This window comes from Triturus cristatus, chromosome 3_1 (genome assembly GCF_964204655.1).
Source record: "Triturus cristatus chromosome 3_1, aTriCri1.1, whole genome shotgun sequence".
NCBI classification, from domain to species: domain Eukaryota; kingdom Metazoa; phylum Chordata; class Amphibia; order Caudata; family Salamandridae; genus Triturus; species Triturus cristatus.
In genome coordinates, this window is record NC_140583.1 from 873,669,544 (window position 1) to 873,687,962 (window position 18,419).

Sequence of the window (18,419 nt, forward strand, 5' to 3'; positions counted from 1 at the left end):
TGAACTTTTACCTGAAACAGGAAAAGTTCAAGATGCTCACCCTTGCGCAGGTTCTTCAGGCGCTGAATCAGGAGGACTGGATGGTGTCGCTCGACTTGCAGGATGCGTATTTTCACATCCCCATTCTGAAGTCGCACAGGAAGTATCTCCGGTTTACGGTAGGGTCGCAACATTATCAGTTTGCGGTCCTCCCGTTTGGTCTTACTTCGGCACCACGAGTCTTCACAAAGGTGATGGCGGTGGTGGCAGCCCATCTCAGAAGGTCGGGGATTTCAGTTTTCCCTTATTTAGACGACTGGCTGATCAAGGCGGAGTCGCCAGGGAAGGTGCTGCGCCATCTGCAGGATACAACTCGGCTGTTGTACAAATTGGGTTTTTCGATCAATGTGCCCAAATCTCACCTGGTGCCCTCTCAGCGCAACCTGTTCATAGGTGCGGTACTGGACACTACTGTGTGTCGAGCATTCCCTCCTCCTCAAAGGATTCTCAACATACAGGAAATGATTCCTTTATTTTTCAACGGAGCGGTCGTTCCAGTTCTGAAGGTCCTTCGCCTGCTCGGTCTGTTCGCCTCCTGCATCCTGTTGGTCAACCATGCACGCTGGCACATGAGGGCACACCAGTGGTGCCTCCGCAAGCAGTGGTATCAGCACAGGGGAGATCTCAGGGAGTCTGTGAGGATCTCCAGAGAAGCTGCAGCGGATCTGTCTTGGTGGAGCGTGGAGGGCAATCTGTCCCAAGGAAAGCCCTTTCATCTACCTCCATCGGTGACCACAGTGATAACGGATGCATCCACTCTAGGGTGGGGTGCTCATCTGGGGGATCTGGAGATCAAAGGTCTTTGGTCTCCGGAGGAAAGGTTGCTGCATATCAACCTTCTGGAATTACGGGCGATACGTTTGGCACTCAAGGCCTTCCTCCCTTCCCTTCGCGGTCAGTCTATTCAAGTCCTGACGGACAACACTACCGCGATGTGGTATATAAACAAACAGGGAGGAGTGGGGTCTCTTTGTCTCTGCAGAGAGGCCCTGTGTCTGTGGTCCTGGGCTCAGGACCATCGGATGAGTCTGATGGCAAATCATCTGGCCGGGGTTCTGAACGTGCGTGCGGACAATCTCAGTCGACAGTTCTCCGCCGACCACGAGTGGAGGCTTCATCCGGAGGTAGTTCGTCATGTCTTTTGGATGTGGGGAGCTCCTCGGGTGGACCTGTTCACCACTCACGAGAATGCTCACTGCCCGTCATTCTGCAGTCTCCAGTATCTGATGCAGGGAGCATTGGGGGACGTGTTTCAGTTGAGTTGGGGCTCACGACTCCTTTACGCGTTTCCTCCCATACCCTTGATTCCTCGGGTTCTGAGGAAGATTCGCCAAGACCGGGCCCAAGTCATATTGATCGCCCCGGATTGGCCAAGAAGGGTGTGGTATACAGATCTTCTCCACCTCTCCTCGTGCCCTCCGCTCTGTCTCCCTCTCAGGGCAGACCTCCTCTCGCAGTCGGAGGGGCAGGTTCTACACCCCCACCTCCAGAGCTTACACCTTCATGCCTGGAGATTGAACGGGGCAACCTGAATTCTTTTTCTCTCCCGCCAGATGTGGTGGACGTTATTTTATCGGCCAGGCGACACTCCACCAAATCCATATACTCCTATAGATGGTCTAAATTTGTTCTCTGGTGTGGAGAGAGGTCAATTGATCCCTTGAAGGCTCGTTTGTCTAACATTCTGCAGTTTGCCCTTTCTCTTGCTCGGCAAGGCTTTGCTGTGGCTACAGTTAAAGGATATTTATCGGCTTTGTCGGCTTTCCTATGCCTGCCGGATCAGCCGTCCTTATTTAAATCACCTATTGTGCTTAGGTTTCTCAAGGGCCTCACAAATAAATTTCCTCCTACTCCCTTTATTGTACCTCAATGGGACTTAAACCTTGTACTGACTTATCTTATGGGTTCTCCCTTTGAGCCCTTACATAAGTGTCCCTTGAGACTGTTATTGTTTAAAACGGTTTTCCTCATTGCAATCACCTCGGCAAGGAGGGTAAGTGAGCTTCAAGCTCTTAGTTCAAAACCCCCATTCTTGACTGTGCATGCTGAACGAATGGTGCTCCGGACCAGGGCTGCATTTTTGCCTAAAGTGGTAACTCTCTTCCATCTGGGGCAATCCATTACCCTTCCTTCTTTTTATCCTCCCCCTCACCCTTCCAAGGAGGAGGAGAGGCTTCACCGTTTGGACCCTAAGAGGGCGGTGAGCTTTTACCTGGACAGGACGAAGGACATCAGAATTGATGATCAGCTCTTCGTGGGCTTTGCTGGCTGCAGGAAGGGCCGAGCGGTGCACAAGCGCACCCTTTCCAGGTGGATTGTCTTGTGCATCAAGATTTGTTACTCTTTGGCCGGTAAAGAGCCTCCGGAGGGTTTAAGAGCTCATTCCACTAGAGCAAAGTCTTCCACCTCTGCTTTGTCTAGGGGGTTCCTGTGGAGGATATTTGTAGGGCGGCAACTTGGGCCACCCTTCACACCTTTGCAAAACATTATTGCTTAGATACTGAGGTGAGGAGGGACGGGCATTTTGCTCGTTCTGTTCTTCAGGATTTTCTGGTGTAGAAGGTTGGACACCCTCCTCCGGGAGTGGGGACTGCTGTGGAATCTATTCACAAGGTGAGGAATCCACTGGCAGATGTATCCATCAGAAGAACAAGTTACTTACCTTCGGTAACGCTTTTTCTGGTGGATACAGTATCTGCCTGTGGATTCTTCACTGACCCACCCGCCTCCCCGTTGTCCATCCTTCTATACCAGTAATTCTATGGCTGTAATTCTATTGATGGTTTCAAATGTGTTTTTTACTGTCAAGGGCATTATGTTATTTCTAGTGCTTTTATGTTTATTCTCCACACTGTGTGTGTTGATATGCATATTGTGTACTGTGTATACTGTTTATGTACATATTGCTGTCAGTCCGTCCGTGTGCCTCGAAGGCACGGAAAAAAGGGGCGGAACTGACGTCATCACGCCGATGGGGTCTTCTTATGGAGCCGGTGACGTCAGCGGAGTCGCGAGCGGAGCCTTGTCTCTGTGACGTCGCCTTCGACCACATCGGCGTGGACTGCTCACAAAAGTTTCCGAATGTTGCTGGCGCAGGGGATATTCCCAAGGTGAGGAATCCACAGGCAGATACTGTATCTACCAGAAAAAGCGTTACCGAAGGTAAGTAACTTGTTCATCTCGGCCTTTACGAATGTGCACAATACTGAACACACCAACACTAAGCTAGCTATACGCTCCAATTAGCTACCAATATGCACATTTATCAAACTGTGCAACTGAAAAAAAGATGACATAGCTATAGCAACCTTTCTTTGCTCATAATAAATTAGTTCATAAAATAAAACCAATATATACTCCCACCCTGTCACATCGAACCAGCTCAGCCAAGCACAGCAGTCTCTGGACACTGCCCCTGGCCAGAGGCCACTGGAATGCTCTACTTAAGCCTCTATCCCTGCCAACCCAAGTGTGCCTAGCTATGTGCCCTGGGCTCAAAGTTAGGACTACTGTCAGGCCCTGCACCCATTCCACCTTCACTATCTATATACCCTACGTCTATCCTACGTGTTCACAGTTGCTTACTGTGCGCAGCCTTTTGTACTGTGGATTTTCTTGTGTTCCTTTTTTCAGGATTAGCAACTTGAAAAAAAGTCTATTTTTTATAATTATTCCACTGTTTCTGCGAATCTTGTAAAATGTCTACTCAAGGGATCTGCAAATCAACAGAAATCCTGTAGCAAAACCGGGGGTGTTTTTTTTCTTTTTTGAGGCAGATTCTGTCCCCTGAAACCTCCTACATGCTCCCTGGAATCCAGGCATGCTCCTTCCTGGGCCCTAATGGACCGTACATTTTTAGGTCTTGCCTACACACAGCATACAACATGCATTGCGTTTACAATTCAGTGGGCCTAAAACCCGCCAAAGCATACCATTAATTATTTTCGTTATCACTTTCATTTGCAATCTTTCAATTGCTCACCTCCCATAGGCTTCCCATCCTTTCTTGCGTTAGCTTCTCCCTGGACCATTCCTCATCTTTTTGCCGTGCACAATTGTTTTTATTGTATGAGTGTTTCAGTATTCCTGGATGTGCAATGTGCTTTCCTATTTTAGCACAGGCATACGGATACTTATTAATGTTGGTTTCACCCTATCTGCCGTCTCTATTGGAGCTTTATTTACTTGCACCCAAACTGGACTACCCTACACCACACCATGCTAGCCTACACCACTCTACGCCACCCCACTCTATGCCATTCTGCTCTGCACCATCCCACCCCACTCTACGCCACTGCATTCCACTCCATGCCACTCCACTCTACCCTACACCATTCTATGCCGCTCCACACACTGCCCCTCTACGGCACTCTAAGCCACTCTACCCTACACCAGTCTACTCTTTTCTACTCCCCTCTGTGCCACTCTACTCCACGCCACTCCATTCCACTCTACACCACTTCACTCTACGCTGCTCCACTTCCCTCTACTCTACGCCACTCTACTATATGCTACCCTTTAGCCATGCTGAACAGCAGCCACGCTAAAAGACATTGACAATGCCAATGGGTCTCACATAGGCAAGACATGTCGTTTTTGACAATTCTTGATTTAGGATGCTGGCTACAATGCCTTTCATCCTGTAATGACCCTTGCATCAAATGTTTTCCATTGCAGCCAGCCAGGCCTGTTGACCCTGCCCAGGTCCTCAAATCCAAATAGGACCGGGGGGGGGGAAGATATCCTCATACACAGTGAACCGAATGTTTCTATCTTTGATTATCTGTCATAGCAAATCTAACATCTAAAATGGCAGGTGAACTGTCCAGGCCACCATACCTCATCTAGCTTTCGTTAAAATCCATCCGTCAGTTTTTGCTGTAGCTGCACCAGATATTTCTTTAGGAAAATTACTTGTAACTATAGAGTTGCTGTCACCACCTGACAAACCGTTACATTTCAGTGGTAAAAACCTACCTCTGCCATCTGCCATGGAATATTTCTACATACGCAGGTGAAGTGGAGGTAAGAAAAAAAAACAACTCATTAAACACTTCAATAATCTTCAATAAAGAATTGGAAGGAGAGAAAAGCATATTACAGTATCTGTGACCATATCTTTTCTGTAAACTAAATAAGTGAGAATGCTGTGCATTCCAGTCCGTTGATGGATTTGAAATATAAACGATGTGTTTATCTCCATTTGGTATGTAACACAAATTGCACTTTGTTGCAGGGATATGCAAAAACATAGAGACAATATCGGTGCGCTCCTATCCGCTCAGCTGAAGGAAAAACTGGACACTGAAGATACCAGCATTGCAAACGCTATTGCACTTCTTGAAGAAAAGGCACAACGAGAATTCAGAGAAAAAGAAGAAAAGTTAAAAGGGGACTTGAAGTCCATTGCAGACCACCGAATTGAGATGGTAAATTTTACTTGGAAAAACAAGATAACGTTTTGTGACTAGTCTACTTAGCAACAGAGCAACTGTGCATACCTTAAAGGGGCATTCCAATGAAAAGTAAAAGCAACAGTTCTATTTAGCCACTCCTGCACCACCAACAATGACCAATAATAGAGATTATAGCCTGTCTATTGGTTTGATGAGGTCAACTTAAGTTTTTGTGGTTAATGGGGATTTTAAATTGGATGGCCTTTTGCAAGGGCCATCAATGTAAAGGAAAAATTACAGTTTTATTTACCCAGTCCAGCGTTGGTAATAGTCATCAACAATAGGCTGTCCAGAATGTTTGTTGATATCAGCTTGGGTTTTGAGACATATTGTGACATAATTTACAGGATGACTCCATTAAAATACCCAGTATTTCACAATAGTGTGGTCTATGCTGGATGGACAGCAACACTCTCCTCCCATGCAGAGCATTTGCCAAATCTCTTATCAATTACCATTCTCTTAGCATTCTCAGGGTTACCTTTTTGACAGATTTTTAATGCTGCCTACATCCTAAACAGAAAACTTTTTTATTTGAAAAACGAAAATGTAGACTCTGTTTTCGTCAATGCTTATTTAAGAATAGGATGAGACACAGTTTTAAACTCTGAGCACCTGGCGGAAATGACTAAAGGCCCCAGTTTACAGTGGTATTTGTATCTTATTTACCATAGATGTAAAAATAAGCAACTGTGATTGGAAATTTCTCATTCTGGTTCACAGGATTTGAAAAATTTGGAAAATTGACCTACAGTATCAGAAAATCTGCCACTGATAGCTTGGCCCTCATTGTAAGTTTAGGGTTTTGTACGGAAAGACAGCAAATCAGGGGACGGGTTCAAGGAGTAACGATAGACGAAAGCCTTCTCTTGGGTTCTTGCACAGAACTAATTACCCAGTGGGCAGAAGGGTTTTCATATCTAGCTACAACGTTTCATAACTCTTTGCATATATTTTTATCCCCTGATCCACTGTTTTCAGTGTTTCATTCATCTTAAAAAATGAGTGGGTGCATTTCCCTTTAACTTAGTGGTACACAGCAGCTTGTGCTATAGCTTGTACTTCACAGGCAGCGCCTGTTTGACTTGTTTGGTACAGAAATGTCAGCTTGCTTAAAAGAGAGTTCACTGTGCTACTGGAACCAAGTTGCACCCGAATGAAGGGGACCAAACTTGGCCAAAGTAGGTCTTTGGATGTTTTTGTTACAGTTAAGAGAGAACCTGGCTTGGACGTTTGGGCTGGACTGTTCCTACTGGAGCAGAGCCAAGGCAGATATGCATATCACTGGGTCTTATCTGAGGTGGGACAGTGGTATAATTTTTTTTTTTTTAAATGATGGGTTGGGATAAACTGCCAGTGGCTAGAAATAATTGGAAGCATTCCTTTCATCCTTTATGTGTGTTAGATTTATCCCTAAATAATCTTAATATCTGTAGGATAATTGTTTGGAATTCCATGAAACTTCTCATTTGCTTTGCTTTTACGTTTTCCTCCTTAACTCTTTCTTTTGCGAATTCACGTGCTTATGGTTTTACACTTCCTTTGATTGTAATGCTTTTTTTATTAATCAGACAAAGATTTACATTACAGTGTGTTAGATTTGAAAAAGGAGACATGCATTTATTTGGCATCCCGATACCGTCACTGGTTCCATAGATTTCACCCTTTTTGCTAATCAGAGTGCTGACATTATTCTAGGATTGGACGGAAATTCATTCTTTATGCGAGTGGGCACTTCACCCTACCCCACTAACTATTTTGCATTTATTTTGTGTGTTGCTGCGCTTACCACAAGGATCGGTACTAGAGAGCCAGGTGCTAATGAGGATTCTCTTGGTTATTTCTTTTTCACACATTCAGATAAAGAGAAAAGAAGACGAGGCAAAGGAGGAAAAAATAAAGGGCCTACAAGCTCTTTATGCCATGAAACAAGCAGAACAAATGTTTATGTTCCATGAACAGGAAAAAGTGAAAAGACAAGAGGAAGAAAGTAAAAAGACACAAGAAGTCCATATCCAGCAAATGGTAAATATTGAAAATGTCGATTTCCTGAGTTGTGCCGTAGGTTCTGCCCCCTATACAAGTATTAGGACTGGGGTGACAGGAGAGAATTATTAGATTAGTATTAGATAGCACACAACATGTGGCAAAATAAATTGATGTTATTGTATTTATTACTGGTAATTACCAATATGGCCATTTGACAGCAGAAGGCTTCACATGCAGCATCTGACAAGGGCCCTCAACTCTGCTCATCTAAAGGGCAGTAAATGCCACCTTCGCCCTAGCACTCCCATTAGGCAGGTCAGTTCATCCTTTCCCTTTATCCCTCTTGACTGCACTCTCCCTGCCAGTTTTAGAAACATGAGCTGGCATATTACCCAGACCTAAGAGAACAATACCACCTGGTATCAGCAAGAGATAAACAAACATCTGAAAGAGATGGCCACCTTCCCATGGTTGATTGTGCAGATTCATAGAATGCCAACACTGAGAAAGTATTTCAGCTAAACTGTTAAATAGAATTTTTCTAGACGAGTATCATTTACCATTTGGTGGAAACCAATTGATAGAATGTGATTTTTTTCTAAAATTACTAGTACATTTGCGCGTTTTGTAAAATGTAAATGTCATTTATCGCTAACATGGATTCTCTATGGAGGTTTCCTCCTCCTTTTGCCTACCTTTTCTCTTGATTTTACTTTTTGTGGGCTGACAATCATCCGCAAACCTCTATTTTCACCCACTTTTAAACTTGATTAATAATTGCCTCTCCTATGTGCCGTTTCAGGTCTGGCTTGACAGTGCAGCTGTCACCAAACCTTATGTGATCAATCAAAAAAAAGTTTGTGGCATAGAGTAGAGTAGCATGGCGTGGAGTGTGGTAGAGTGGAATGGGGAAGAGTTGAGTGGTGGAGTGGTGTAGAGTGACATGAAGGGGCATAGAGTAGATTTGGGTAGAGTGGAGAAGAGTGTCAGAGTGGAGTTGCATAGATTGGAGTGGCATGGAGCAGAGTGGAGTAAAGTGGCGTAGAGAGAGTTGAGTGGAGTGTCGTGTAATGGAGAGTCATGGAGTGGACGGTCATGGAGTAGAGCGTCATGGTGTAGAGCGTCATGGAGTAGAGCGTCATGGAGTAGAGCGTCATGGAGGGCCATGTAGTGGATGGCCATGTAGTGGAGGGCCATGTAGTGGAGGGTCATGTAGTGGACGGTCATGGAGTGGAGAGTTGTGGAGTGGAGAGTCGTGGAATAGAGTGGAGGGTCGTGGAATAGAGTGGAGGGTCGTGGAATAGAGTGAAGGGTCGTGAAGTAGATTTAAGTGGCATAGAGTGGATTGGCATAGAGTGGAGTATGCATGGTGGGGTAGCGCACTGGCATTGCAGATAACAGTTGAGCTGCCCTCATTTTGCTGGACTTATCTGCGGCATTCGATACAGTTGACCATAAGCTTCTGGTCCACCACCTGAATGCCTTAGGAGTCAAAGAAAAGGCCCTTTCCCACCTCTCGTCCTTCCTCTCAGAGCGGACACAAACTGACGCTGGGCAAATATGATTCTCTACCTTTTACATGGCCTTGTGGGGATCTACAGGGCTCTTCCTTGAGCCCAACTGTGTTCAACATTTATGTCTCAGAACTAGCATCCTTAACCAAAAGCTTCAATTTGAATCCCACCTCCCATGCCCATGACACACCCAGTTTGTAGTAACAGCAGTTGATAGATTCCTCAGGTCCATCAAGACTCCATGGGTGCCACCTGCTTATGGATGAGTAAGAATTGCTTACAACTCATCTCTGGTAAAACCGAGGTAATCATGTTCGGAAACCTCCTCCCTGCATGGTCCCCAGCTTGGTGGCCAGGCAGTGTTGGAAACCCACTTTCACCTTTGACAAAGGCCACATATTTGGGCTTCATTATTGACGATAGGCTCAAATTTGGAGCACAAGTATCTAAGGTAGTTTTGTCTTCCTTTCATACCCTTAGGATAATAAGGAAAATCCTCCCTTTTATTCCCTGCAACACCAGGAAAATCATGATTACAGCACTAGTCCTCTCAAAATTGGGCTACTGCAACGGACTGTATATGAATCTACAGGAGAAATTGATTAAAAGGCTCTAGTTGGTCTAAAATGCAGCAGCCAAAATGATTCGGAATCTTCCAAAATGTAATTAGATCACCTCAGGAATTCAATAGCTCCACTGGCTGCCAGTTCACAAGCGAATTAAATTCAGGGCCCTTTGTGTGGCTCACAAAGCCGTACATCAGGCTGGACCTGAATTCTGATGGGACCATTTAAGGTGGTACACTTCTAACCGACATCTGCGTTTGGCTACAACCTGAACTATCGCCACTGCCAGACTCAAAACAGCTAACTGAGGGTGAAGGAGTTTTGCCGCCAGCACGGCCAGGTATGGAACACTTTCCCTCCACATCTCAGAGCTGCTTCCCACCTGCTCTCCTTCAGGGAGAAGCTTAAAATGTGGCTGTTCAACAACTAATTGGCTCCATTCTCAGTATGCTCAAGCTCAGCAAGCACCAAGACTCCCACGAGTACACGCTTGCTATATAAAAAAAAATTAACATAACATTACATTTGCACATACAGTTTTACTGATAAAACAATACAGCACACAAATGACCATGAGTAGAAATGACTTACCTAGTGTATTATTTTGATCCTATTAAAATATTTGTTTCCACCACACTTCAGGATTATAAAAAGGGCTTCATTTGTGCTTTCCTAATTCTGATATATTCTGAAATATTTGCACAGTTCATCTACAGACATTTACATGTTGTTGTGTGCTAGAACAAAAACTTTCCTTTCCCACCACCAGTATCCAACAAGATTGCCACATAAATCCTCTCATTTTGAAGTCATTGAAAGATAAGTAAACAACAAGGTCCCTCAGAAGGCACAGCCTGACAATTGAATACGAAGTAAATAGGACAAGATAAGAACAACATTTAAAGTCCTCTTTACAGAATGCCGGCACTCATAGAAGAATACAATGAGGGATGCTAAACAAGCTATGCTCCAGGAAGGGGCAAAGACATACTGAACAGCCTAAAACAAATAAAGCCAGCAAAGAGCCAGTGGTAAGCTATGCATGGAATGCATGCACAGGGAAGCTTTCAGAATGTCCCCAAGAAGTCTTTTTGCAACCGGACAGCTGCACTGTCTGGTAGACTTCGACCTAAAAGGTAGCTTACCATCCAAGAGCCGTAATAACTTGTTTATCAAGTTGTGTGAGCCAGAACTCTTTATCAAGTCTAGCTAATATGTTATAAGAGTTTGACCTTCACATCAAACACATACAATGCTATATATCTCCTAGATAATTATATAATTGTGATGTTTGTTCTTCTCTGGCAGCATTGCAGATGGGAGGAGGGCAGTCAGGAGGAATGTGTGGCTGTGTTGCAGTCCCAGCCATACTCCTTCCCATCACCAACTTCAGAGATACCTTAACATGTCACTCCTTGAAAGAATATATATGTTTTTAATTTCTAATTTCTAGTTTTAAGATTTATGTTCTGGAGATACTTTTTTTAAGCTTCTTGACTCCCAAAAGTTAATTTCATTAATAATTTTAATTTAGTATTTAATTTTTGTAATTACATTACTAAAACTATATTTAATTTACTTCAAATGTATTATTTTTATATGTTAAATAAAATGTATTTACTTAGTTAACTCAGTGTGATTTTAACGTACTCTTCCCTAAATTCTACAGATTCCTTGCTACTGCTTAATACTATACTTCGAAGTATCATAAAAACCCATACTAATCCTTAACGCTACCCTTACTTGAACTTTAAAAAAAACCTTACTGCCTCTTAACGCTACCCTTTTCGGAACACTAAAACATCTTACTACCAATTCACATTACTCTTCCATGAACCCTCAAACAACGTAATGCTGCTTAACACTACACTTTCCCGAACCCTAAAAACTCCTTACTACTACTTAATGCTATCCTTCCATGAACTTAAAACACCTTAATATCCGTTGACGCTCCCCCTCCTGAAACCCTAAAAACCCTTACTGGTCTTAAATAGCTACCCTTCCCTGAACCCTAAAAACACTTTACTCCTTACTACCTCTTAACGATACTCATCCCTGAACCCTAAAACCTTTACTACCCCCTTAACACTACCCTTCCTTCAATCAATCAATCATAACATTTGTAAAGCGCACTACCTACCCGTGAGGGTCTCAAGGCGCTGGGGGGGGATGCTACTGGTCGAAGACAGGCCTTGAAGTCTAAAACCTCCCTAACATCCCTTAACATTATCCTTCCTTAAATCCTAAAAAGCCCTTACTATCCCTTAATGCTACACATCATAGAACCCTGAAAACCCTAACCACCCCTTAAAACTACCCTTTCTTGAACCCTAAAATCAATTCCCTTACTTCCCCTTAACAGTACCCATCCTTGAAGCCTAAAAACCCTTACTACCCCTTAACGATACCTACCCTTGAACTAATGCTAACTTTTAGTGAATCCTACAAAAACTTACCACCTCTTAAAGCTACTTATCCCTGAAATATAAATAAAATATTACCACCCCTTATAGCAACCCATCCATGAACACTTAAAAGGCCTTACCACCCTTTAACGCTACCCATCCTTATCAACCATATCATCCCTTAAAGCTACCCATCCTTAAACCCTAGAAGCTCTTTACCTACCTCTACCCTTCCCTGAACTTTGCAAACCCTTACAACCCAGTAACACTCCCCAAACTCCAAATAATCCGTAAAGCCCCTTAATATTACCCAACTCTGAACTAAAAAAAAATCCTTATTACCCCTTAAAGCTACCTTCCTTGACACCTAAAAAACCCTTACTACTCCTTAACACTGTCCATTCCTGAACGCTAAAATCCCTATGCTACAACTTAACGTTACTCTTCCCTGAACCCTAATGACTTTGCTACCACTTAACAGTATAATTCCCTGTACCCTAAGAGTCCCTAGCTTCCCTTTAACACTACTTGCCCAGAACTATAAAAAAACTCCTTACTACCTCATAATGATACCCTTTTGTGTACCCTACAAACCCTGTTATACCCCTTGATGCTACCCACCCCATAACCCTAAAAACACTAACTACCCCGTAGCCAACCATTGAACCTTAAAAACACATTACTTCTCCTTAATGCAACTCATCCCTGAACCCTAAAAATCCCTTACTACCCCTTACATCCACCCTTCCCTGTACCCTAAAAACCTTTTCTACCCATTAAAACTACTCTTCCTTGATCCCTACAAACTCCTTAACACTCCCCACCCCTGAAACCCTACAGTCCCTTCACCTCCCCTTAATGCTACCCATCCCTGAACCATATAACCCCCTAACTGTCCCCTTAACACAATTCTCCTTGAACCCTAAAATCCTCTTGCTACCATTTAGGGGGACTGTTCAATGAAGCCTGAAAACTGTACTAACCAATGACACTGCACTTCCTTGATAGGTATGCTACCCATCCATGAGCCCTAAACAATCTTTACTAGCCTTTCAGCTACCCTTAATGAAACAATAAAAACTCCTTACTAATCCTTAACCCTACAAACACATTGCTACCCCTTAGGGCTACCTTTCCCTGAACTCTAAAAAAAAAAACCTTTTCTACCCTTTAACACCACCCTTCACTGAACCCTAAAAATCCCTTACTAGCTTTCACAACTGCCCTTTGCTAAACCCTAAAACCCCATACTACCCCTCTAATTATACCCTTCACTGAATCATAAAGACTTGTACATCCCTTTAAGAGTGTAATCCCTGAACCCTAAAAAACATTACTACCTCTGCTTGCTACCCTTTCCTGACTCCTAGAAATTGCTTATTATCCCTTAATGCTACTTATGTCCGAATCTCAAAAACCTTTACTATACCTTAATGCTACCCTTCCCTGAAACCTAAAAGGTTTTTATTACCCTTTAACACTACCCTTACTTGAAGCTATGACCCCTTTGCTACCCCTTAACCCTAAAAACCCTTTGCTACTGCTTAACACTATGGTACCCTGAACTCAAAAAAACACTTACCACCCCTTAGCAATACCTTACCCTGTACCCTACACACCCCTTAACACTACCCTTCCTGCACCCTACAGACCCCTTATTATCCCTTAATGTTACTTATACCTGAAACCTAAAAACACTAAATACCCCTTAACGCTACCCTTCTTTGAAACCTAAAAAGCACCACTACCCATTAACAGTACACATCCCTGAATCCTAAAAGTCCTTACTATCCCTTAGTGCTACTCTTCCCTGAACCCTAAATTCCCCTCACTACCTTTAATGCTGCTCTTCTCTGAACCCTAACACTCACTCAGGAACTGTCTGCATCAAGCACCTGGAGCCTAAGGATGAAATAATGGGAAGGAATGGGACTCAAATTACTTATTCCCAAGGTAATTCCTCATTTCTAAGAGGGCCATCAGAGTCCCACTTGTGATCTCTGTTATTTCTATTGCCACCTCCTTCCCCACGAGTTATGAATGCCCCCGGTATTGGGAAGTCTGGGGAGGAGTTACTTTGTGATATCAGGACGTATTCATAAGGCACTTTATGACGTCAAGCAAAATGAAAAATATTACCTCTTTAAAGAGCTAAAAGAAAATTTTTAGGTCATGAAGTGGAAGCATTTCTAGACTGCATTCTGCTGTTTATGTACAGTGGAGCTGTTTTGCATTGTCATTTAAGAGACATGGGCGTGAACATGAGTGAATTACAGAATGTCAGATGTTTTTCTTTTTTTTTTTTTTCTTTATTGTTTTTTGTTATGAATACAGTAGCAAACAATATGATAGCATTGTGACAACGATATACATTACTGCTTCTGAGGTCTGGGCTACTGGAATTTATCAAGTAAAAACATTTAAGACATTGGACGTTAATATTGAGTTATCGCTACCATAGCACAAATAAACAAAGTCAATGGAAAATAAAAATAAAAGTGTAACATAGGCATTGATAGCGAGTGGGAGTTGGTTAGGATAGGTTAGACATGCGATTGGGGAAGGAGATGGTGATCACGGGAAGGTGCGCATCCCGTAAGGGAGCCAAAGTCCTCCTTGGTCAACACTTGAATGCGGAGTAGCAGATTGGGCCATGCTAAAGAAATTAGATGCTTCTGGAGGCCTCACAGCACTCTCTACCATAGCCCAAAAAAACAGCAGTGGTTGCCTCACCGTTACAGTAGGGGTCAGGGAAGCCATCTACTGGTGTGTGACAGTGCGCTTGTTGATTAGCAGGCCCAGGTAAAAAAAAAGAGCTGTTGCTTTGTATATCTTTGTATGCGGGTAAACACCCAAGGCATAGACCTCTCAACTGTGCAGGATGGCGAGTCTGGTCTCCGTGAAAACTGCAAAGTTACTGCTGACCAGTGTTGGGACAGGGACGGGCAGGACCATAACATTTGGTACAAGTCGGCTTTAGGGAAGTGGAGATGAGGGCAGCAGGTAGCCGCCCCAGGAAAAAACTAATTATTCTTGGTGGTAGGTATGCCCCGATGTACCATGAAGAATTGGAGGAGTGTGAAGCTTGTGCTCCTAGAGAAGGCAGCCGGCTAAGTCAGCACAATTTTCCCATTCCTTAATTCAGCTCAGTTTGTTTATCCAGTATTGGGATATCTTTCATAGATTCACATGCCTGAATCATTCCCCGTCGTCGTAGTGGGAGTCCCAAGGTACATAAATAACAAAGTAGTAAATAGTACCTTTCCATAGGCTATTATGGTAGCAACCATATACTCTATAGCCTATTAGTCTCCTTTTACAAAAAGGACCAAACTGAAAACTCAGCCAATCAGCACCCAGCACCCTCTAGAACCATCCCAAGAGAGGCTGAGTCCCACAGATTTTCACCGCACTTCGTTGTGTAAGGGAGTCTCCCTGAGCTCTGCTCAGTTTTCTTCAGTTTCTCAGATTAGTCTCTTTTAGATTTCTTTAAGAAGAATGTGTGATAAAAAAGGATTATTTAGAGCCTGTAAAACCTGTGGGAAGAAGAGGTTACATGTGGACGATGGCCACAAGGATTGTCTTTATTGTCTCTATCCTAGCCATGAGACAAAACAATGCAAGATTTGCCGTACCTTCTCAACCAAGACCTTGAGGGATAGAGAAGGAAGATTTCTAATCTGGCTTAAAAAAAAGCAATCTGCTTCTTCTGATGTGGATAGCGACACGTCCTCTATGTCACTCAAGATGCCCAGGTCGCCTGAGGGTCAGCCTGAAGAGAGAAAGAAACACTCTAAAGTCTCTCATGTGGCCAAGGAAACTCTTAGAAAGGAGAAACAGCCCAAGTTCTCCTCAGAGACTGGATCCCCTCAGACTTCAGGAACGTCAAAGGCTAAACCAGAGTCTACTAGCCATGCCAAAGGAATAACTGGCCACAAGTCTTCTTCTGGGTCAAGTTCACTGTTGACACCTGTTTCTACTTCGACGACAATTACTGTGACTCTCTCGTCGTTGAAATCGTTGACGGCGCTTACCACATCGACGGCAAGTATAAAAGGTTCCATACCGTCGACGCTACCTTTATCGGCGACCACTAGACCGTCGATGAGAGTAAAGACCTCATAGTCGACGAGCCTGTCAGCGAAGCTGTCGTCGACGAAGACATCGACGATGACACCACCGTCGATGAGGTCGACGACGAAACCGTCGACGACCATGAAACCGTCGACGACGACGACAATGCCACCGTTGACGACGACACCGTCATCGACTGGAGTTGCTCCATCGATGGCAATCCCACCGGCTGTGACAGTACCGTCGACTATCACTGGTTTGCCATCGACGATGGCCCCGTCAACAACGAGAATTTCTCCGTCGACGACTACACTAACCTCGAAAAATCAGGTTTATTATGCAGGTCCATCAACCCCGTTCCAGCATTCTGCACAGTCTCAATTCAGGACACCAAAAATTTCTCCCTTACCTCCCAGCCATCTTCTGGATGTTGAGGATTCGGATTTGGATGAAGGTCAGTTTCGAACCGCAAGTAGTCCATCTGAACTGAACGTTAAATATCAGGAAGAGGATGATGAATAAGAGAAGGAAGAACAGTATTACCAGCATTATTCGGCCCCTCCTGATCAGTACCAACAATATTTTGAGCAGCCTAGACAGCAGTCTGCACAATTTCCTCTGGCACTAATTCTAGACCTTCAGAATATGTTGGCAGACTATAAGAGAAGGTTTCCTCCTCAAGAGGATGTTGTCGTACCTCCTCCACCTCCGCAGGTAGCTCCTCAAGCACCTCTGCCTCCACCTCCTGTCACTCCTGGGATGGCACCATGTCCTATAACTCCTCTTCTTCCCAGAGAAGACCCTACTACATCTGAGGAGGAGCAGGAAGGAGAGATACCAGAACTTCCTCCACCAGTGGATGAGTGGCATGACTACATAGCGCCAACGCCATCCCCATCGCCTCATCATCCTTCGGACTCCCTCCCCCCCCCCCCCAGAGAATATCGGAGGATTCCATAATATTATGGACAGAGCCGCTAGCAGGTTTCACATTCCAACAGTTGTGCATCAATTGGACTGCTTGCTTTATGATTTTAAGGACCAGGCAAGAAAGACTGTCAGATCAATACCCATCATTGATGCAATTGCAGAAGAAGCGGGGTTGTCGCTTTTTTCTTATGCCGACGACACCCAGATTATTTTTTCCCTATCGGTGAAAGAAATATCTGGACCTTCTACCCTGCAATTGGGCTTGAGTAATATCGCATCTTGGATGCAATTAAATCTACTCAAGCTCAATGGGGAAAAAACAGAAGTCCTTATTCTTGGAAAAAATACAGATCTTTGGGGTCCTCAACATTGGCCTGATGTAATGGGGCCTTTACCCATGCCCTCTACTCAGGTCCACAATTTGGGATGCATTATTGACAATAAATTGTCTATGAAACAACATGCAGTAAAAATTGCAGCCACCTGCTTTACCATCTTAAAATGGTTAAAGGAAATCATTTGGATGCTCCCTGTTGCTACCCAAAAGAATGTTGTCCAGGCACTTGTAACATCCCGACTGGACTATGCGAACATCCTCTTTTTGGGCGCTTATAGGAATGTGTTGCGTAATCTTCAGGTGATACAGAATTCTGCAGCGACTGCTCTGCAGAATCCCAAGAATGTCCCCTACCTCTAATGCCTTGAGATACTTGCATTGGCTCAGGGTGGAAAATCGAACAAAATTTAAAGCCCTGAGCTACATGTTTAAGATCAAGACCGGCACTGCACCTAAATACCTGCAAAACTTGGTATGCCCCTATCAACCTTCTCGTTTGCTACGCTCTTCTCTTCAAGAAAAATTTGAGATTCCTAGGATCAAACTTGTAAGAATGGGTGGCCGCTCCTTTTCCTACCTCAGTCCACTCCTGTGGAATTCTCTCCCCTCTTTAATTCGCAAAGAAACACTGTATTTAAATTTTCGCAAACAACTAAAAACTTGGCTGTTTAATCAATGATCTTTATCTTTTTCAGAGGCTCCTTCCAGGCTTGCGCTGGGAAACCCTTTTTGGGAAGTTGTGCGCATTATAAAAATAAATTAACATAACATATTTGGCAAGAAGGAATCAAGGTCATGAAGGCACCAGCTTCTGTGGTTCCTGTGCTGCCAAGGTTGGATAAAAAATATAGAGCACCGGACGGCTCTCTGGCGTGCCTTACAAGTCACCCTAAACCGGACTCTGTGATCTCTCAGGCAGCTCAGAGACGATCAAAAAATCCAACTATGCCTATCATTTCTCCACCAGACAAGGGAGGTCGATGTCTTGATTCAAATGGGCAAAAGTTCTCATCAATGGTGGCAGTCTCAGTTAGGGCGGCTAACGCTTTGGCCATTTTAGCCCGTTATGATAGTCATCAGTTCAATGAAGGATGTAATTCCAGAAGATA

At 43.9% G+C, this 18,419-nt stretch overlaps 1 protein-coding gene across 3 annotated transcripts in view; it reads left to right on the forward strand.

Moving 5' to 3' along the window:
- Nucleotides 1-18,419, forward strand: part of CFAP210 (cilia and flagella associated protein 210) — a 232,028-nt gene that overhangs the window by 182,672 nt on the left and 30,937 nt on the right. For all 3 annotated transcript variants that reach the window (XM_085645348.1, XM_085645349.1, XM_085645350.1), the window contains 2 exons: nt 5,276-5,468; nt 7,356-7,520. In XM_085645348.1, coding sequence (XP_085501474.1) covers nt 5,276-5,468; nt 7,356-7,520 — 358 coding nt within the window. The remainder of the gene's footprint in view (nt 1-5,275; nt 5,469-7,355; nt 7,521-18,419) is intronic.